Below are 17199 nucleotides of genomic sequence, written 5' to 3'. Positions count from 1 at the left end.
AAAAACTCTTTAAAATATAAATTAAATAACGAAACAAGTGATATAATAAGTATCTATTAAAATCCATAGCAATCTTGAAAACACACGAATATAATATCTGAAATTTAGTTAAATTAATATATCAAGATATGTAGCATAATCGAGAAAAAGTGTTTAAAAATAACTACAACTAATTTAATATATTTTGTAGTAAAATCGTAAAAATGTATAATCTAATCTGATTTGTTTTTTACGATTAATTACTTGGCACATTTTGAGACGATGTGATTAAACCATGATGTATCTATTTTATTTGTGTATCTATGTGCTTAGGAAACACTTTAGTTTCAATTAGATACAGTCTTTTATTATTATTGTTATTGGTTTTAATACACGGATTTTTAACCTAATATCTTAATAATAATTTATTTGCACATTACCAACTATTATTATACCTATTGAATTTTTAATTATTTAAGATTTTGAGCAACTTCTATCGTGCTAAATTATTTATCATTTCTTAAAAAATTATATAAAATATTTACTTATATATAGATTTTATGTTAATTAAGAGATATAATAAAAAGATGAAAATAAAAAAAAATAGATCTTGTAAAATTGATTTAAACTTAAATAGAATTAGGTGTTAGTACCCAAAGGTGTTACATTGATAAAATTAAAAAAAAAATGGAAGGGTATTTTAGTCATTATATTGATTATTTTGATGTTAGTACCCAAAGGTGTTACGAAATTGAAACCATAAAACCTAAACATGTTACAAAAAAGTTAGTACCCAAAGATGAAACTGGCTATAAACCACAAGGTCCATCTGTGTAATTAACTCTTTTTGTTTCTTATAGTGCAATGCTTTAGAATATTAATATTAATGTTTGGTTAATTTTATGTTATTTTTATAATTAAATGTTTAACAAAATATTTTTTTGTTAATTCTATAAATATAATTGAAGTTACAAAAGTTATTAATAAACAGTATCAGGTAATAATTACGAAACCTCTTCACACTCATGACGTGCCTGACAATCACACCCCTACTCCTTCCTATCCACATTTTTTGGGTTCAAGATTGAGAGAAGAATGTATGAGAAGAATGTATGTTCCGGGTAAATAACCACCAAAACCAAAATGTATGGAGTAGAGGAAGAGAGAAGAATGAGGGAAGAAAGTTTGTTTTTATAATATGTGCAATGTGAATGAAATAGAGAGAACTCATGTGATTGATTTGGTAGGTTCCATCTTGGTATCTCAAAACCAACAAAAATCATCCCTTATCAAGGATGCTCTATATGTTTCAAAGAGTTGTAGGGTGGTGGTGGTGGCGGCGACAATGAGGGTGGTGTTGGCAGTGCGGACTACAACTTTGGCGGCATAGGTATTGGGAGGGGTGCGCTTGCGCTAGGAGCAGCCCGGTTCAGTTTTAAGCCTTAAAATGTTGACCAATCAGTTTTTGATTAGTCGTTTTTTGCATGGGCTCAGTTAGGTTATCGGTCAGTTAACTGCATAGTTAACTGCTAATGAATATTTTAGTTTGTCAGTTAAGCTAAACTGGAGCATTCATTATATTAACATAAGAGAAAAATCTAGAGTTTTATGTGCCTCATTTACAACCAATATAGAGCAGCAAGACACTTTTTCTCATGTATTCCATATTTTCTTCATCAAACATTCACAAATTCACATCAAAGATCTCATCTTTTTAGACATACGAGAGATCCCTTCGAATTTGAAACATCTTATGGGGGGTCGGTCATTGCGAGTTCTTGGTCTTTTTGGCAGCAAAAATCTGGCGAAGAAAAGAAAACTTCCGTCTTGAGCGTGCAGAAAGCTCGCCGCCATTACTGGCGGCTGCATCCTCGCTGGCATCACATTCTTCTGGCGGCGATGAAGGTGGTGGTGGCGGTAGGGTGAAGAGGAATGTGTTGAGCATGCGTATTATTTGGTCGAAACTCGGTCTTAGATTCGGATCTTCAACCCAACATGATTGTATGATGAACGCGAGTTCAGGCGAGATATCATCCGAAAGATTCGGCCTTTCTTGCTGGTTTACAAGTTAAAAGAGCGTTAGATATGTAAATTTCAGAGTACAAGTTATGATGTAAAGAGTCACACAATGCGCATTTGGCATTATAACATCACATAAAAATGTTTCTTTGGTCGAATTTGGAACAAAAATTTGTTAATGAAATGCATTTAAAAAAAGGGAAAATAGTCGAGTGACCCGTAACCATGGTTGTAAAAATCCCGATTAGTCGCCAACTAATCACTAATCGGTGGTTCACCGATTATTGGCCGATTAATCGCTAGGCGGTCAATAGCGGTCCTATTCTGGCCAAATTTTGGCCAGATTCCGGCCAAATTTCGACCAAACCTTATAAATTTCCGTCAATTACTTAAAAAAATGGGTCAATAAGGGGTTAAAATATGGCTACTTTAATAAGCTACATATAAAAATGTGTGTGTATATATAACTAAAAATTATATATAAAAATCCCAATCTGATTAATTCCGATCAATCCCTATTAATCGTTGGTCGGTACCTCACTGACCGACTAGCGCCCTAGCGATTCTTACAACACTGCCCGTAACATACCCACATACACTGATATAAGATGACGCAATTTAAAAAAAAAAAATCATCCCAATTTGCGCGACGGCAATGGTAGGTTGATCTTTTGGACTCAAAACACTCATTTTTAAGCTCCCTTTTGTATCAATTTTTCAAAAATATCCATAAAATTGATTTGACATTAGATAAAGAAGCACATATATATTGTAATAACAATTTTGTGATTTTATTGTTGTAAAAGCATACTTATAAACATGAAAAATATATTATAAAAATTTTAAAGAAAACCTGCTACCCTCTTAACTCTATAGTAATACTTACCCCCTTCTAAAACACAAAAAAAAAATATCATATTCACCAGTTTCATATATAAAAAAATATGAACATTTACTTGACATTATCCGCTCAGATGATATGAAATTTAAAAAAGAAATATATGAAATTTGCAACTTTTAGAGGAATATATATGAAATTAATCCTCAATTTAAATGCACATACAAACAACCCCCCCCCCCAAAAAAAAAATAAATAAATAAATAAATAAAAATAAAAATAAGAGTAAACTGCCATTTTGGTCCCTGAGGTTTGGTCACTTTTGCCACTTTAGTCCAAAACTCAAACCTTTTGCATCTGGGTCCCTGTGGTTTCAGTTTTATTGCCATTTTGGTCCAAAAATGAAATCACGTCATATTTGTCTTATAAAATCCTGCAATTTTGTCATTTTCCTCATGGGCAAATCATGTGATATTTGTCTTATAAAATCTGGTATTTATTTATAAAAAAGAAATGACCATTTTGCCCCTGAGGAAAAGAACAAAATCGCAAGAATTTATAAGACAAATATGACCTGATTTCATTTTTGGACCAAAATGGCAATAAAACTGAAACCATAGGGACCCAGATGCAAAATGTTTGAGTTTTGGACTAAAGTGGCAAAAGTGACCAAACCACAGGGACCAAAACGGCAGTTTACTCTAAAAATAATAATAATAGTAAATAATCCATGTCTAATTCAAAGCACTATGTGATTATCTAGAAATCAATAAAGCACGCTAATTAAATGACGGGTCTATATTATAAAAGCAATTAAAATAGGCTAAAGTAAAAGAAAACCAATTTTTGGTACCTTAAAAGCAGCAGCATAAGCAGCCTGCAAATTTGACATGCCTTCAAATGGCATTCGGTTTGTAACCAACTCCCAAAGCACAATACCGAAGCTATAAACATCAACTTTGTTGTTGTAATGTTTTTTCTCCCCTTGACGCAAGGTCACCGTGCTATACAACTGTAAATCATACAATTAAAGTTATTATTTGGGGGCTGCAAATTAAATAAATGCTTATAACAAAATGAGTAAACTTCCGTTTTGCTCCCTGTGGTTTGGTCACTTTAACGGTTTTGCCCCAAACCTTTAAAAATAGCCATTCTACTCCCTGATGTTTTGGTTTTGTTGCCAGTTTGCTCCCTGCGGGGAGCAAAATGGAAAAACAAACAATTTGGATGGAGTTAGAAGCAGGGAGCAAACTGGCAAAAAAACCGAAACATCAGGGAGTAAAATGGCTATTTTTAATGGTTAGGAGCAAAACCGTTAAAGTGACCAAACCATAGGGAGCAAAACGGAAGTTTACTCTAACAAAAATGAGACATTTGTGAACACCAAAAAAATCAAAGAGTAAACTTACGTTTTGCTCCCTGTCGTTTGGTAACTTTAACGGTTTTGCCCCAAACTTTTAAAAATAGCCAATTTCGTCCAATAGTTTGCTATGGTTTTTCCATTTTGCTCCCTGCGGGGAGCAAAATAGAAAAACAAACAATTTGGATGGAGTTAGAGGCGGGGAGCAAAATGGAAAAACCATAGCAAACTATCGGAGAAAAATGGCTATTTTTAAAGGTTTGGGGCAAAACCGTTAAACTGACCAAACCACAGGGAGCAAAACGGAAGTTTACTCAAAATCAAATTGACGGTATAAATAATTATGTGTTTTGCATCAACGGTTTGTTCGTCTATAATAAAAATGGACTTTTTAATACATGACATCACAATAATTGGTTTCTAAGGTTTGAATAAACAATTTTCGATTCAAGGTCAAATAAGCAGTTTTGCATAATCAATTATCTATTCTTTTTAACGTACTTTGCCAACTTTCACTCTCATCTCACAACTCGTCTCTTCTTTTTACACATTATTTTATTTTATGTATTATTTCCTGGTTTTGCTCTTGTAAGTTATGCTTTTTTTTTTCATTTTCTTCATGTGTCTATAGCGCAATTTCTTACATAACATCTTCGTATGTTATCCATTTTATGGGAACAAATTCAGATACGCAAGCAAAAGTAGAGGTATAACATCAAATATGTAAGCCACATGGCTAGTGGCGTGTAATCTTTCTCTGACGTGACTATAGAGGTATACTTGGTTTAAAAAAACGTGAGGTGCTCCGAAGCGTTTTGGTTCCAAAAGCTTTAAGCGAAGCTTCAAGCGCGAAGCGAGAGCTTCACGTATACGAAGTGCTCAAAATAAAAAATAAAAAATTGTACACATCAATATGACCTATTAAATTAAAACCTTATTAATAACCAACTATTTTATGCATATCATACTTGTACAATTAGCTTTGGGAGTTTTTCAAAATAAATTTGAAATTTTCATTTCTAACCCTAAAGTTTCAATTTTGGCAAGTTAAGTTTAAAATTTTAATCTTTGTTTCCTTTTTAACCCTAAAGTTTTAATCTTTGACAATTTAAGTTTAAAGTTTTAATCTTTGGTAATTTAACCGCTTTGATTAATTTGATTTTTCACTTCTAATTTAAAAGTTTCCATCTTATACAATTTCAACCCTTTGATTAATTTGATTTTTCACTTCTAATTCAAAATTTTCCATCTTTTGCGATTTAACCACTTTGATTTTTTTACTTTTAACTCAAAGCTTTTCATCTTTTGCGACTTTGGTCCCTTATACTTTTCATCTTTCGCGAAGTGTTGTAATCTTGGCTTTGGGGGTTTTTCAAAGAAAAAATGGTTATGCATATGGTTGTTGTAACCATGGCTTCGGGGGTTTAAAAAAATTGATCTTTTTACTTTTCACCCAAAAGTATTTGATAAATTACTTTTAAGCCAAAGCTATTTGTTTTTTTACGGTTAACCCAAAACTTTTAATCTTTTGCAATTTATCCTCACAACTTTTTTTTCTTTCAACTTCGCTCCTTTATAGTTTTCATTTTCCGCAAATTTTTCGCATTATGCTTCGTTCTAAATTTTATGACTTAACACATCGCAACGTGCGTCTTTGGGTTAACGTTTTTACGTTTCGTTCTAAATTTTGCGAGTTAACACGACGCAACGTGCGTGTGTGGGTGAACGTTTTTACATCGTCTATTTTTTACCGTTTGACATGTTCAACAAAACGTGCAGGTCCTAAATTGACTTAGTTATAACTAAAGAATCCCCGCCGCATTGCGGCGGGTCGTAATTCTAGTTCTACTTGTTTATCAATAATAAACACAAAAACATGATTAATAAACACACTTAACACATAAAACATATAGTTAAAACATAAATTAAAGTCGAAACACACTTAAAACATAAACATAAAAATAGTCTTTAATCCTTAATCGCAAGAGAAGAGGAAGGGAGCGGCTGGATATGTTAAAAGATAGCTAACGTTCTTTTTTTAGGGTAAGAAGTAGCGGCCTCATTTAAACCCTATTTAAAGACTATTGGGCCTAAATAAATGACCCAAATGTGACCTCAAACCAAGGTCGCTTCGCGCTTAAAGCTCGCCTCAAAACGCTTCACGTGTTGTGACGCCTAAGAGCAAAAAAAGCGACATTCCCAGCCCTCAGCACCTCACGCTTTAAGCTCGCTTAAAGCGCGCTTTTTTAAACCAATGAGGTATAACAAACCTAACGGGTGGCTACTTTTAATATTTCTTATGTTTGATTCTTTGTTATTTAATATAATAATAATAATAATAACAACAATAATAATATCACAGAATTGCTTGCAAAAGGGCAGAGGTAAGGCTGTCTACATCTTACCCTCCTCAGACCGTACCTAGCTTTGCTATTGGTGGGATTTACCGAGTATGATGATAATGATGACATAATTACTTGCAAAACGCACATCCAAACACCCCTAATAATATGTCACTGTCCTCTTGTACATAAAGCTAATCATCATGTAAACCACCAACGCCTAAAAAACCACTATTTCAAAAGATTATTTGAAAAAAAAAAAAAAGATAGGACCTTTTTAACCCATATCCTATTTTCTAAACTAAAGGATTTTATCTAAGAAAAGCAGACATATAACCTAAACAATTAAACTAATGAGTAGAAGACGATCAACTATTAATAAACGCCTAAACAATTGAATTAACGAGCAGAAGAAGAATTACGTATTAACCACATACCTCGGGTGCCATCCAACGGTAAGTACCAGTCTCCGCCGTCATCATTTCGGTAACGGTTTCTTCCCTTGCAAGACCGAAATCGGCAAGCTTTACAGACTTCTGATTTGCAGTAAGTAGCAAGTTATCTGCATCAACATTTTTATATTAGTAAATAAAAAATAGAAAACAAAATACAGCAATCAATATTGCAATAATCTTATGCTTATAATTTACTGACTATTCTGGTGTTAAAGAATCAAAATCTGCACATAACTGTTTATCAACCCTTAAATAAATTAGAAACTAAAGAGTAAATTGCCATTTTAGTCCCCGAGTTTTAGTCCAAATTGCCATTTTAGTCCAGATAGTTTTTTTTTCTCCTTTGGGTCCCTGACTTTTCCTTTTTCTTGCCATTTTGATCACATTGTCTAACTTAGTCTAAAAATCAGGTTATAATCAGGGGTATTTTTGGCATTAAATTACTATGAGGTTTATAAATGTTGTAAACTGCCCCTGGTTATCACTACACAACAGTTATGCCAAAAATACCCCTGGTTATAACCAGATTTTTAGACTGAGTTAGGCAATGTGATCAAAATGGCAAGAAAATGAAAAGGTCAGGGACCCAGAGGAGAAAAAAATTTATTTGGACTAAAATGGCAATTTGGACCAAACCTCAGGGACTAAAATGGCAATTTACTCGAAACTAAAACAAATAAACCGTCGTAATGCAGCAAGAAAATAAATAAATAAATAAATGAATAAAAAAATAAATACCAGGCTTTAAATCTCTATGTATAATCCCGTTCGCATGCAAACAATCCATAGCTCGAGCAATATCAAGAGCAAAATTTAAAGCTAAACGAAGGTCTAACTGATTCGGACGAATACTGCCGAGGTATTTTCTGAGTGACATCCCTGGTAACAATTCAGATACGATCACCATTAACGGGTCTTTACAAGCTCCGATAAACTGTAACAAAATTAGAAATAATAAAATTAAAAAAAAAACAAGTAAAGCACGGATTTTTTTCAATTTAAATGCTTGTAAAAAGTAAATTTACCGTCACTAAGTTTTCATGTTTCACTCTTGACATCATAGTAACTTCTCGAGCAAAACGGCTTTCAAGTGCGACCCGTTCTTCCGTCTTACTCCCACGGTTGAGGACCTTTATTGCCACTATTCGATCACCGTACCTACAAAACACATTATTATACACCAATTTCAACCATAATATTAAGCCGTATGCTTTCAAGCGAAGTAGTTAATGCGGTAAAATATCGGATATCGGTCAAGGACCGATATTTGAGATATCGGTTATGGCAGTGGAATATCGGTAATTTTATTATCATGCTAAATTTATATATATAGCAATTTAACACTAACAATTGTAACAAGTAAGAACTGACTAAGACTTAAAACACGAACATTTAACAGTAACAACTAACACTTAAGACTTAAAACACTAATAGCAGCAATAAGAAGAAAAATGAACGGTAGAAATAAGAAGAATGGTATTGATGTCGGGAAAATCGGTGATTTATCGATCAAATATCGGTCCTATATCGGTCAAATATCGGACAATATCGCTGATATTATCAGTACCGATATTTTGACCAATATTTTGTACCGCTATCTCGGTAGGGGACTGATAACCGATATATCACTGATATATCGGGATATTAACTACATAGCTTTCAAGCATTCAATAAAGAGAGATATAGTATAAAAAGAGTACACTTTGCAAAAAATGAGTTGTTTTGAACAAAAAGAACAATAATGGGTAACATGGGTTTGCATCTATAATGCCATAATTTATTCAAAATCATTCATGCTTAAAAGCTATATTAGTTCTTTTGACATCTTATGAAAATGCTGCAACGAAAAGCCAAGAAAACGGTTCAAGGCATCGATTAAAAGTATAACGTAAGGACAGAAACCGTGTGCGTGTTAACCAACTGGGGTAGCCCAGTTGGCCACCGACACCCACCTCTTCCCAGAGGTACCGGGTTCGATTCTTGGGAGTGGCATATGTCGTCCAGGGTAAGAACTCGGCAAGGGGAATTCACCGCGGAGCTAGCTTGGTCGGGTAGCGGCTCCCGGAGTGGGATCACTCCGGCGGTTGGGAGGACCATGCACTATCCCCCCCAACCCCACCCCCACCGTGTGCGTTTCAAAGAAATGACTTTAAGCGTTGATTAAAACAGGGCAAGAAAAACTTTAAATTCATAAGAAATGTAACATGTAATTAGCATTTCAAGCACTTGTTTTTTATTGAAAACGGACCATTGTTCTTGTGAATTTCAATTATTCAAACCAAAATATCGTTGCACTTCATACAAATAAACAAATAATAACCAATTTATCACCATATTTGGCACTTTTTGTCCAAGATTTATACATAGCTCATAACATTAATAACATAGAATTAAAATGCTAATATCATAGATAAGAAGTAAGAACTATGACTCACTTTCCTTCGTAAACCTTCCCATGAGCCCCTTCTCCAATTTTAGCTCCAATAAACAGCAGTTTCGGATCGACAAGCACCCGTTCATCGATCGTACAGTCAGAACTTGTGATCGACCCATTCGAACAAACGGATTTCGAGCAACCCGATCCCGATTTAACCGTCCCAGACTTATGATTGCTATTGTTGCTATTATTATTATTATTACCATCACTACTATTATTATTATTATAATTATTATTATTATTATTATCGAAATCCCCTTCTTCTATTGTCCTAATGATGTTCTTCTTCTCACTGTTACTGTTACTCATACTTCAATTTCAGATTAACCATGTGTTCCTCTTCATCATCCCCACAAATTTAACACCTAAAACCCTCAAAAAGATTCAACCTTTTCATCACAAACATCACAAACAGCAATAAAACAGTGCGATGATTGAAAAAGATTGAAAAAGAATTCAAAAGATCGAATCTTTTTCCACCCAAAACCAAAAAAAACAAAAATTAACCGATACCCAGATGAATAAATTAAACAAACAACCCAAAAATCAAACACCCAGATGGAAATTCAACCCTGAAACCTGCAAAAAAAGTTAAAGATTGTTAGAGAGAGAGAGAGAGAGAGAGAGAATAAGAACACAAAAGATTAAAATACAGAAGCATCTACAAACAGTACAGTGAATCAAAGATTACAGAAAAAGAATTAAAGAGCACATACAGGCAACAGCAAAGAAGATGATGAGGAGGATGAATAAACATAAACCCTAATTTTTTTATTTCAAGAAACCGAATTTGGGAGGTGGGTATGGCTAAAAATTCAATCTTTTTGCAGTTTCTCTCTCTAGAAATTGAAATGGAGAAAAGGGGTTGTGTTGTTTACGGTGTGTTCCCGAGTTAAAAATCCCTCTCCTTCCCTCCCCTCCCCTCCCCTCCCCTCCATGTCTTTCCAAATTGGAAAGACTATTTTCAGGCAAAAAAAACCCCATTTTCCCTCCCCTCCCCCTGTTAAGTGGATCTCTGGAACACCATTTTCCCTCCCCTCCCCTCCCCTCCCCCTGTTAAGTAGATCTCTGGAGTGAAGATATTCTTTTTTCTCATATGTCAGAGGGGAGAAAAAGGCAAGAGTTGGTAGTAAGGCATGTATTGTGCGGTACACACAGTGAGTGTGAAGTGTGTGAGAGAGAGAGAGAAAGAGAGAGTTTGATAGGCGAATGTTAGAGTGACACGTGGGTATTAGCGGTGGTGGTCATGGATTGTTGGACGGAGATCGGAAGTATTGTAGGGCTGCTGAGACACCCACCCCACCACTAGGGGTGCAAACGAGCCGAGCTACTCGCGAGCTACTCGAGCTCGGCTCGAAAAAAAGCTCGAACGAGCCGAGCTTAAACGAGCTCGAGTTCGAGCCCGAGCCTAAAAACAAGCTCGTTTAGTAAACGAGCCCGAGCCTGAGCTTTGCTTATCGAGCTCGAGCCGGCTCGCGAGCCTAATCGAGCTTTCTATTTGTATATTTTTTTATTAATATATTAAACATATATTTATATAATAATAATTACCATTTATATAAATATAAAAAATAACTAAATTATATGTATAATAATAATTATAATTAATATAAATTAATTAAAAAATACTAATCGAGTCGAGCCCGAGCCGAGCTCGAGCTTGAAAAATTAACTTCGAGCCGAGCTTGAGCTTCAGAAATAAAGCTCGAATCGAGCCGAGCTCGAGCTCGAGCTTTCATATGTTAAACGAGCTCGAGCTCAACTCGTTTGCACCCCTACCCACCACCAAACGTTACTAGACTGATTAGTGATTACTATTACTATCCCACTAAAACAAGAAACAAAATTGCAAATTAGCTTACTTGTTTTTATACAAGTTGATGATTTAAAATTTAGCATAATTTGTTGACAAACCTATATTTTAATATTTAGAATAATTTTGTTGACAAGCATGCAAGTTATTATATTTAAAAATATATGTATTTTAGATGACCTATAATGTATCCCTTTTAAAATGCCTCATGTTAGTTGATACATCAAAATTGTATATATCCTTTTAAACATAGTTATTTTATCTCCAATGATACAATGATTTTCATAAATCCTTTTAAAACAAATACATTAAACAACAACAATAATTTATGATTAATAAATCTCACAATTAGCAAAGCTACTAAATGGATTTAAAAAGAAGGAAATGTAGACAAATCTTGCCTTTAACCCTAAGACTACCCACTATCATAAACGCTTCTCACAACCGGTTGCCACCTTCAAATAAGACAAATAACTTTTTCACTTTTAAAATATAATTATATTAATTATTATAATATTTTTTGTTTGTCTTTTTATTATTACAATATTTTCCTTTTACTTTATCACTCATATTTATTTATAAATATTGATTTAAATTGGGTTGTGGATGTGAATGAAAAGTTAGATCGGGTTAGGTTGTGGAGATGAAAGAGAGATAAATTAGTTTTTTAATAAATGATCAAGTTGTGATAGAGGTTTTTCTATTAAACCTTTGGCCTAAAAACAAACAAATATAACTAAAAAAGTATAAAATAGAAATTTGGTAATAACAAAAAAAATTGGTGTCAGGGTAACATAGTAAATATAGAAACAACGTATAAACACAAATACAAGAATTTAATCACATGCAAAGTCCACCCAAAGTGTAAGGAAGCTAAGCCTTGAGACAAATGTGATGCGTGGTTGAAACCCGGTGTTCGTTAGTGTATAACTTAATGTTTTTACATAAGTTTTAATTTCGGATAGCCTACTTTTAATCAAAAATGTGTTTTGCAGGTTTGATGGAGTTCAAGGAGCTTTTCGGGAGCTTTACGAGTCACCGGGTCGAAAACCGGAGCATCGGGACGCGTTACGGATCAACCGGGAGTGCGAGAGCTGAAAAATGAGAAATTGGTATTGTGGAGATCGTCGCCGACGGGCTAGAGGCCGTCCCTGACTGGCTCTAGAAACACCCGTCGGCCAAAGATACCCGTAACTAGTCAATTAAAGCGTCGGACGGAAACATCACCAGACGAACCCGGCGGCGACGGGGTCATACCCGTCGGCAACGGGCAGCAGAAAACCGAAACAGGAATTTTGGTTGTTTGGTGAGGAGAACGATTTTAATTGGGTTTGGAGCATTCAATTCGGAGGTTACACATCTTGGGAGTTTGAAATCAAGTTTTTGGAGCCTAATACATCATCCAATTCATCTCTATTCCCTCCATCATCAAGAACATCACCCGAATCAAGAACAATCATCATCATCCATCTCACGAATCAATCATCCACAAACCCTAATCCTTCCACCATCATCATCATTCACCAAAAACCCTACTCATACACCATTCCTCTATTCTTCAAGCTTCAAGATGATCTCTATCAAGTTCCACACATCCGGTGATCAAGCTTCTCCAATCATGAGCGGCTAATCATCTCGGTTTCACCCCGGAGTAGGTAGTTGTTGAATTTAGGGTTTCGAATTGTTTATTGCTTCAACTTTGTGACAATTTGTGTTGATTTTTTAAACCATTGATAATAGTGTTACATTTGTTGCGAATTCGTAAACTGTCGAACGATGTTAAAAGTTATGACTTTGCGAAATGGTTATGTGTAACTGTGCGTTGCCGTGGTTAGGATTTACTTGTGTTGATTACAAAGTGTATTCTTGTCCGTTCTTCGGGACCTTGATAGTTATTAGCACCTAAGTCACGGTACACTAAATCCGCTAATCATATGCAATTGAGTTGAATCTAAAAACGTGTAGAAACCCTAGGTTGGCAACTACCGAAACAGGGCGTGAATCTTTTTTCTTACTATTGTTTACTAATCAATCTTTCTTGCAATCATTAATCTTAATTGTTAATCAATTTCAGTAGTACTTTACAATTTTTCAATCAACCAAAAAAAATACAAAGATACTTAGCAAGCTTCATAATTTGTGACAATTTTGTTAATTCAATCGAATCCATTCACAAACCACATACTCTTCGCGGTTCGACCCCTTGCTACCACTAGCTATTTGTTAAGGGTAAATAGGGCTTATAAATATTATCTTTGACCGGAGCGCGACACTCCGACCAAAATGTAAGACACATCTCAATATTCCTATAAAAGTCCTTAACCTTATGTGTACGTCATCGTGAATTCCTATCATGGATCATGTCCATATAGAGGTGCAACTCTAGCAGATATTGCATAATCCGCTCGTCCCAAGTCAATCCGGGTCTGCCTATAATCTTCCTTCGCTCCAGGTAAGGGTTTCCACTATATATATTAAAATGTGGGTTGTGTGAAAGGGCCTCACCAATCTCTCATCTACTTTCGCTTGGAAATTTAGACACCAAACTATGAACAACAAAGCGAATGGCTCCTCCATTGGAGAGTTTGGATTTTCCGGATGCCGCCTAAGCATTTGTTTCTTGCGTTAGATATGTCCTGTTGTTTCATCCAAGTGTTTTTACTAGTGTTTTTTCAAAACCTAACAGAAACCAGTATACACAACCAGCCCAATTTAATACTTCTATATTCTCTTCGTTTAGGTTGGTTGGTGGGTTATAATGCTAACAAGTTAAACAGGTGAACCATATAGGTGGTTGCATTTCAAAACGATATCTTTTTATTTATGTTCCTTACAAAATTTCATTAATGTTTCATTACTATTTAAAACTTCATATTTTAATAACATTACAAATGTACATCGAAAATAAAGTAGTTCCATGTTTTGTTTTTAGTTAGTTATATATGTGTTAATTATTTATGATCTCATACGATTTTTTTCAATGTTTTGAAACCCGGACCGACAGTTCGAACTGGGAACCGGACCCTAGTTCGGTTCGATTTAGAGTGTTGGAACCATTCTGATGCGAACTGGAAGGTTGGACTAGGATTCGGCGATCGGGCCGAGAATCTGAGGGGGTTGAATCGGATTTTGATTGATTTTTATTCTATTTTACCGTATTTATTTATATATTCTTTAGGATGTCATATGGTTGTTACATCAATCGGTCCGACCGGTAGACCAGTAAGGTGGCCATTTCAATGTCCGTTACTATTATGAAAATATTGGGTTTTTTGAAACCGGTCCAACTAGTAGACGGTTGTGCGGTAAACACACAGGGAGTGTGAAGTGTGTGAGAGAGCAAGAGAAAGTTTGATAGGCGAATGTTGGAGTGACACGTGGATATTAGCGATGGTAGTCATGGATTGTTGGACGGAGATAGAAAGTATTGTAGGGTTGAGACACCCACCCCATCACCAAACATTACTAAACTAATTATTATCCCACTAAAACAAGAAACAAAATTGCAAATTAGCTTACTTGTTTTTATGCAAGTAAATTTAGCATAATTTGTTGACCTATATTTTAATATTTAGAATAATTTTGTTGACAAGCATGTAAACTATTATATTTAAAAATATATGTATTTTGGAGGACCTATCCCTTTTAAAATGTCTCACGTTACTTGATACATCAAAATTGTATATATCCTTTCAAGCATAGTTATTTTCTCTCTAATGACACAATCCTTTTCAAAAAAGCCTTTTAAAACAAACACATTAAAAACACACAACAATCTATGATATTAAATCTCACAAATAGAAAAACTACTGATAGGATATGAAAATAAGGGAATGTAGACAAATCTTGTCTCTATCCCTAAAGATAGAGAGTTTGGTAATAACAAAAGAATTGGTGTCAGAGTAACATAGTAAATATAGAAACAATGTATAAACACAAATACAAGAATTTAATCACATTCAAAGTCCACCCAAATTGTAGGAAAGCTAAGCCTTGAGACAAATGTCAGACACATCTCAATATTCCCATAAAAGTCATTAACCTTACGTGTACGTTATCACGAACTCCTCTCACGGACCATGTCCATATAGAGGTGCAACTCTAGCAGATATTGCATAATCGACTCGTCCCAAGTCAATTTGAGTCTGCCTATACTCTTCCTTCACTCACACCAGGTAAAGGTTTCTACTATATATATATATATATATATATATATATATATATATATATATATATATATATATATATATATATATATATATATATATATTAAAATGTGGGTTGTGTAAAGGGTCTCACCTATCTCTCATCTACTTTCGCTTGGAAATTTAGACGCCAAAATATGAACAACAAAACGAACGACTCCTCCATTGGAGTGTTTGGATTTTCCGGACGCCACCTAAGCATTTGTTTCTTGCATTAGATATGTCCTTTTATTCCATCCAAGTGTTTTTACTAGTCTTTTCAAAACCTAACAGAAACCGGTATACACAACAGTCCAATTTAATACTTCTAAATTCTCTTCATTTAGGTTGGTTGGTGGGTTATAATGCTGACAAGTTAAACAGGTAAACCATATAGGTAGTTGGATTTCAAAATGATATTTTTTTAGTTATGTTCCTTATAAAATATCATTAATGTTTCATTGCTCTTTAAAACTCCATATTTTTATCATTGCAAATGTCCTTCGAAAAATAAAGTAGTTCCATGCTTTGTTTTTAGTTTGTTATATATGTGTTAATTATTTATGATCTCGTACGATTGTTTTCAATATTTTGAAATCCGGACCGGTCGTTCGAACTGGGAATCGGGCCCTTATTTTGTTTGATTTAGGGTGTTGTAACCATTGTGATGCAAACTGGAAGGTTGGACTGGGATTCGGCGGCCGAGTCGAGATTCTGAGGGGGTCGATGTCACGGCCCCCGACCCACCCTGGCCGGAATCGGGAGCCGCGAGCAGTCCAGTGGTACCGGTGATTATTTTTATTTTGAAAAACATTGCAGCGGAAATTTCATCAGGACCGTGAGTTAGGAAAAATATCAGAGTTTAGAAACACCGGATTTTATTTATTAAATAGATGGGATAAACCCATGTTTTACAAAGGTAGTTTTTAATATAAAAACGATATTTCTTAATTTGATTTAATTAATGAAATAAGCCACTTCTTGAAGTCCTTCAGTGCTGGATCTAATCCTTACTCCAATCTACTGTAATTACCTGAAACGCGTTTTAAAAAGGTTTTGTCAGCGGGAAATACTGAGTGAATCATTCTGTTTTCTAAAACGACCCGTTAGTTATAATTTACAGTATTAAGAGCGATTACAATGTTTCTATCAACCAATTATCAAGAATGGGTATTTGTCACTCGATTCATTTCTGTGACTGTGGTCATACCACTATTGGGTCTCGTTGCCCAAATAGTGACGGTGTACTCACACAGAGTAATAATCACTCACATAGAGTAAGATTCACTCACATAGAGTGATAATAACAGTAATGTGCACAATTACCCCACATACCAACTGTAATTTGGTGACTACAAAGACTTAATCCCTGTAATTATAACCTTTGAAAATAACTTGGAGTTTTGTAATACTTACTCACAAACTGTGAGAAAACAGTTAAAAAGAAGAATGACTCACATTGCAGATTAACGAGCAAATAGATAAGCCTACTGATTAGCCTTGATTATACCAAGTTTAACACAATGCACACACAGGCAGGTTAGTAACTAATACAGCAGTTACGACAATTCACGAGATTAAACCTTCACAACGATTAATCAGTGCGATACTCGATAATTCAGTCGGATTCACAACGAATAACAGAGCATAGTCCGAATTCGAACAACACTCTAATATTCAAGCCGAAATCACGACGAATAATCAAAGTACAAGCTCAATTGAGCAGCACCCGGACTATCGTTGGATAGTTATAATCGATCGGACGTTGAATC

At 34.7% G+C, this 17199-nt stretch overlaps 1 protein-coding gene across 1 annotated transcript; it reads right to left on the bottom strand.

Moving 5' to 3' along the window:
- Nucleotides 1-1532: 1532 nt before the first annotated feature.
- LOC110909819 (serine/threonine-protein kinase STY13) lies at nucleotides 1533-10307 on the bottom strand. Its single transcript, XM_022154571.2, has 7 exons — nucleotides 10147-10307; nucleotides 9429-10009; nucleotides 8019-8151; nucleotides 7732-7927; nucleotides 6976-7100; nucleotides 3690-3848; nucleotides 1533-2035 (listed from the first exon to the last, which is right to left on the bottom strand). The coding sequence occupies exons 2-7, from the start codon at nucleotides 9737-9739 to the stop codon at nucleotides 1745-1747; spliced, it is 1215 nt and encodes a 404-aa protein (XP_022010263.1). The 5' UTR covers nucleotides 9740-10009; nucleotides 10147-10307; the 3' UTR covers nucleotides 1533-1744.
- Between the last annotated feature and the right edge of the window lie 6892 nt (nucleotides 10308-17199).

Source organism: Helianthus annuus, chromosome 15 (assembly GCF_002127325.2).
Source record: "Helianthus annuus cultivar XRQ/B chromosome 15, HanXRQr2.0-SUNRISE, whole genome shotgun sequence".
NCBI classification, from domain to species: domain Eukaryota; kingdom Viridiplantae; phylum Streptophyta; class Magnoliopsida; order Asterales; family Asteraceae; genus Helianthus; species Helianthus annuus.
The sequence above is the reverse complement of the archived record's forward strand: the minus strand, read 5'-3'. Positions and strand labels throughout refer to the sequence as shown.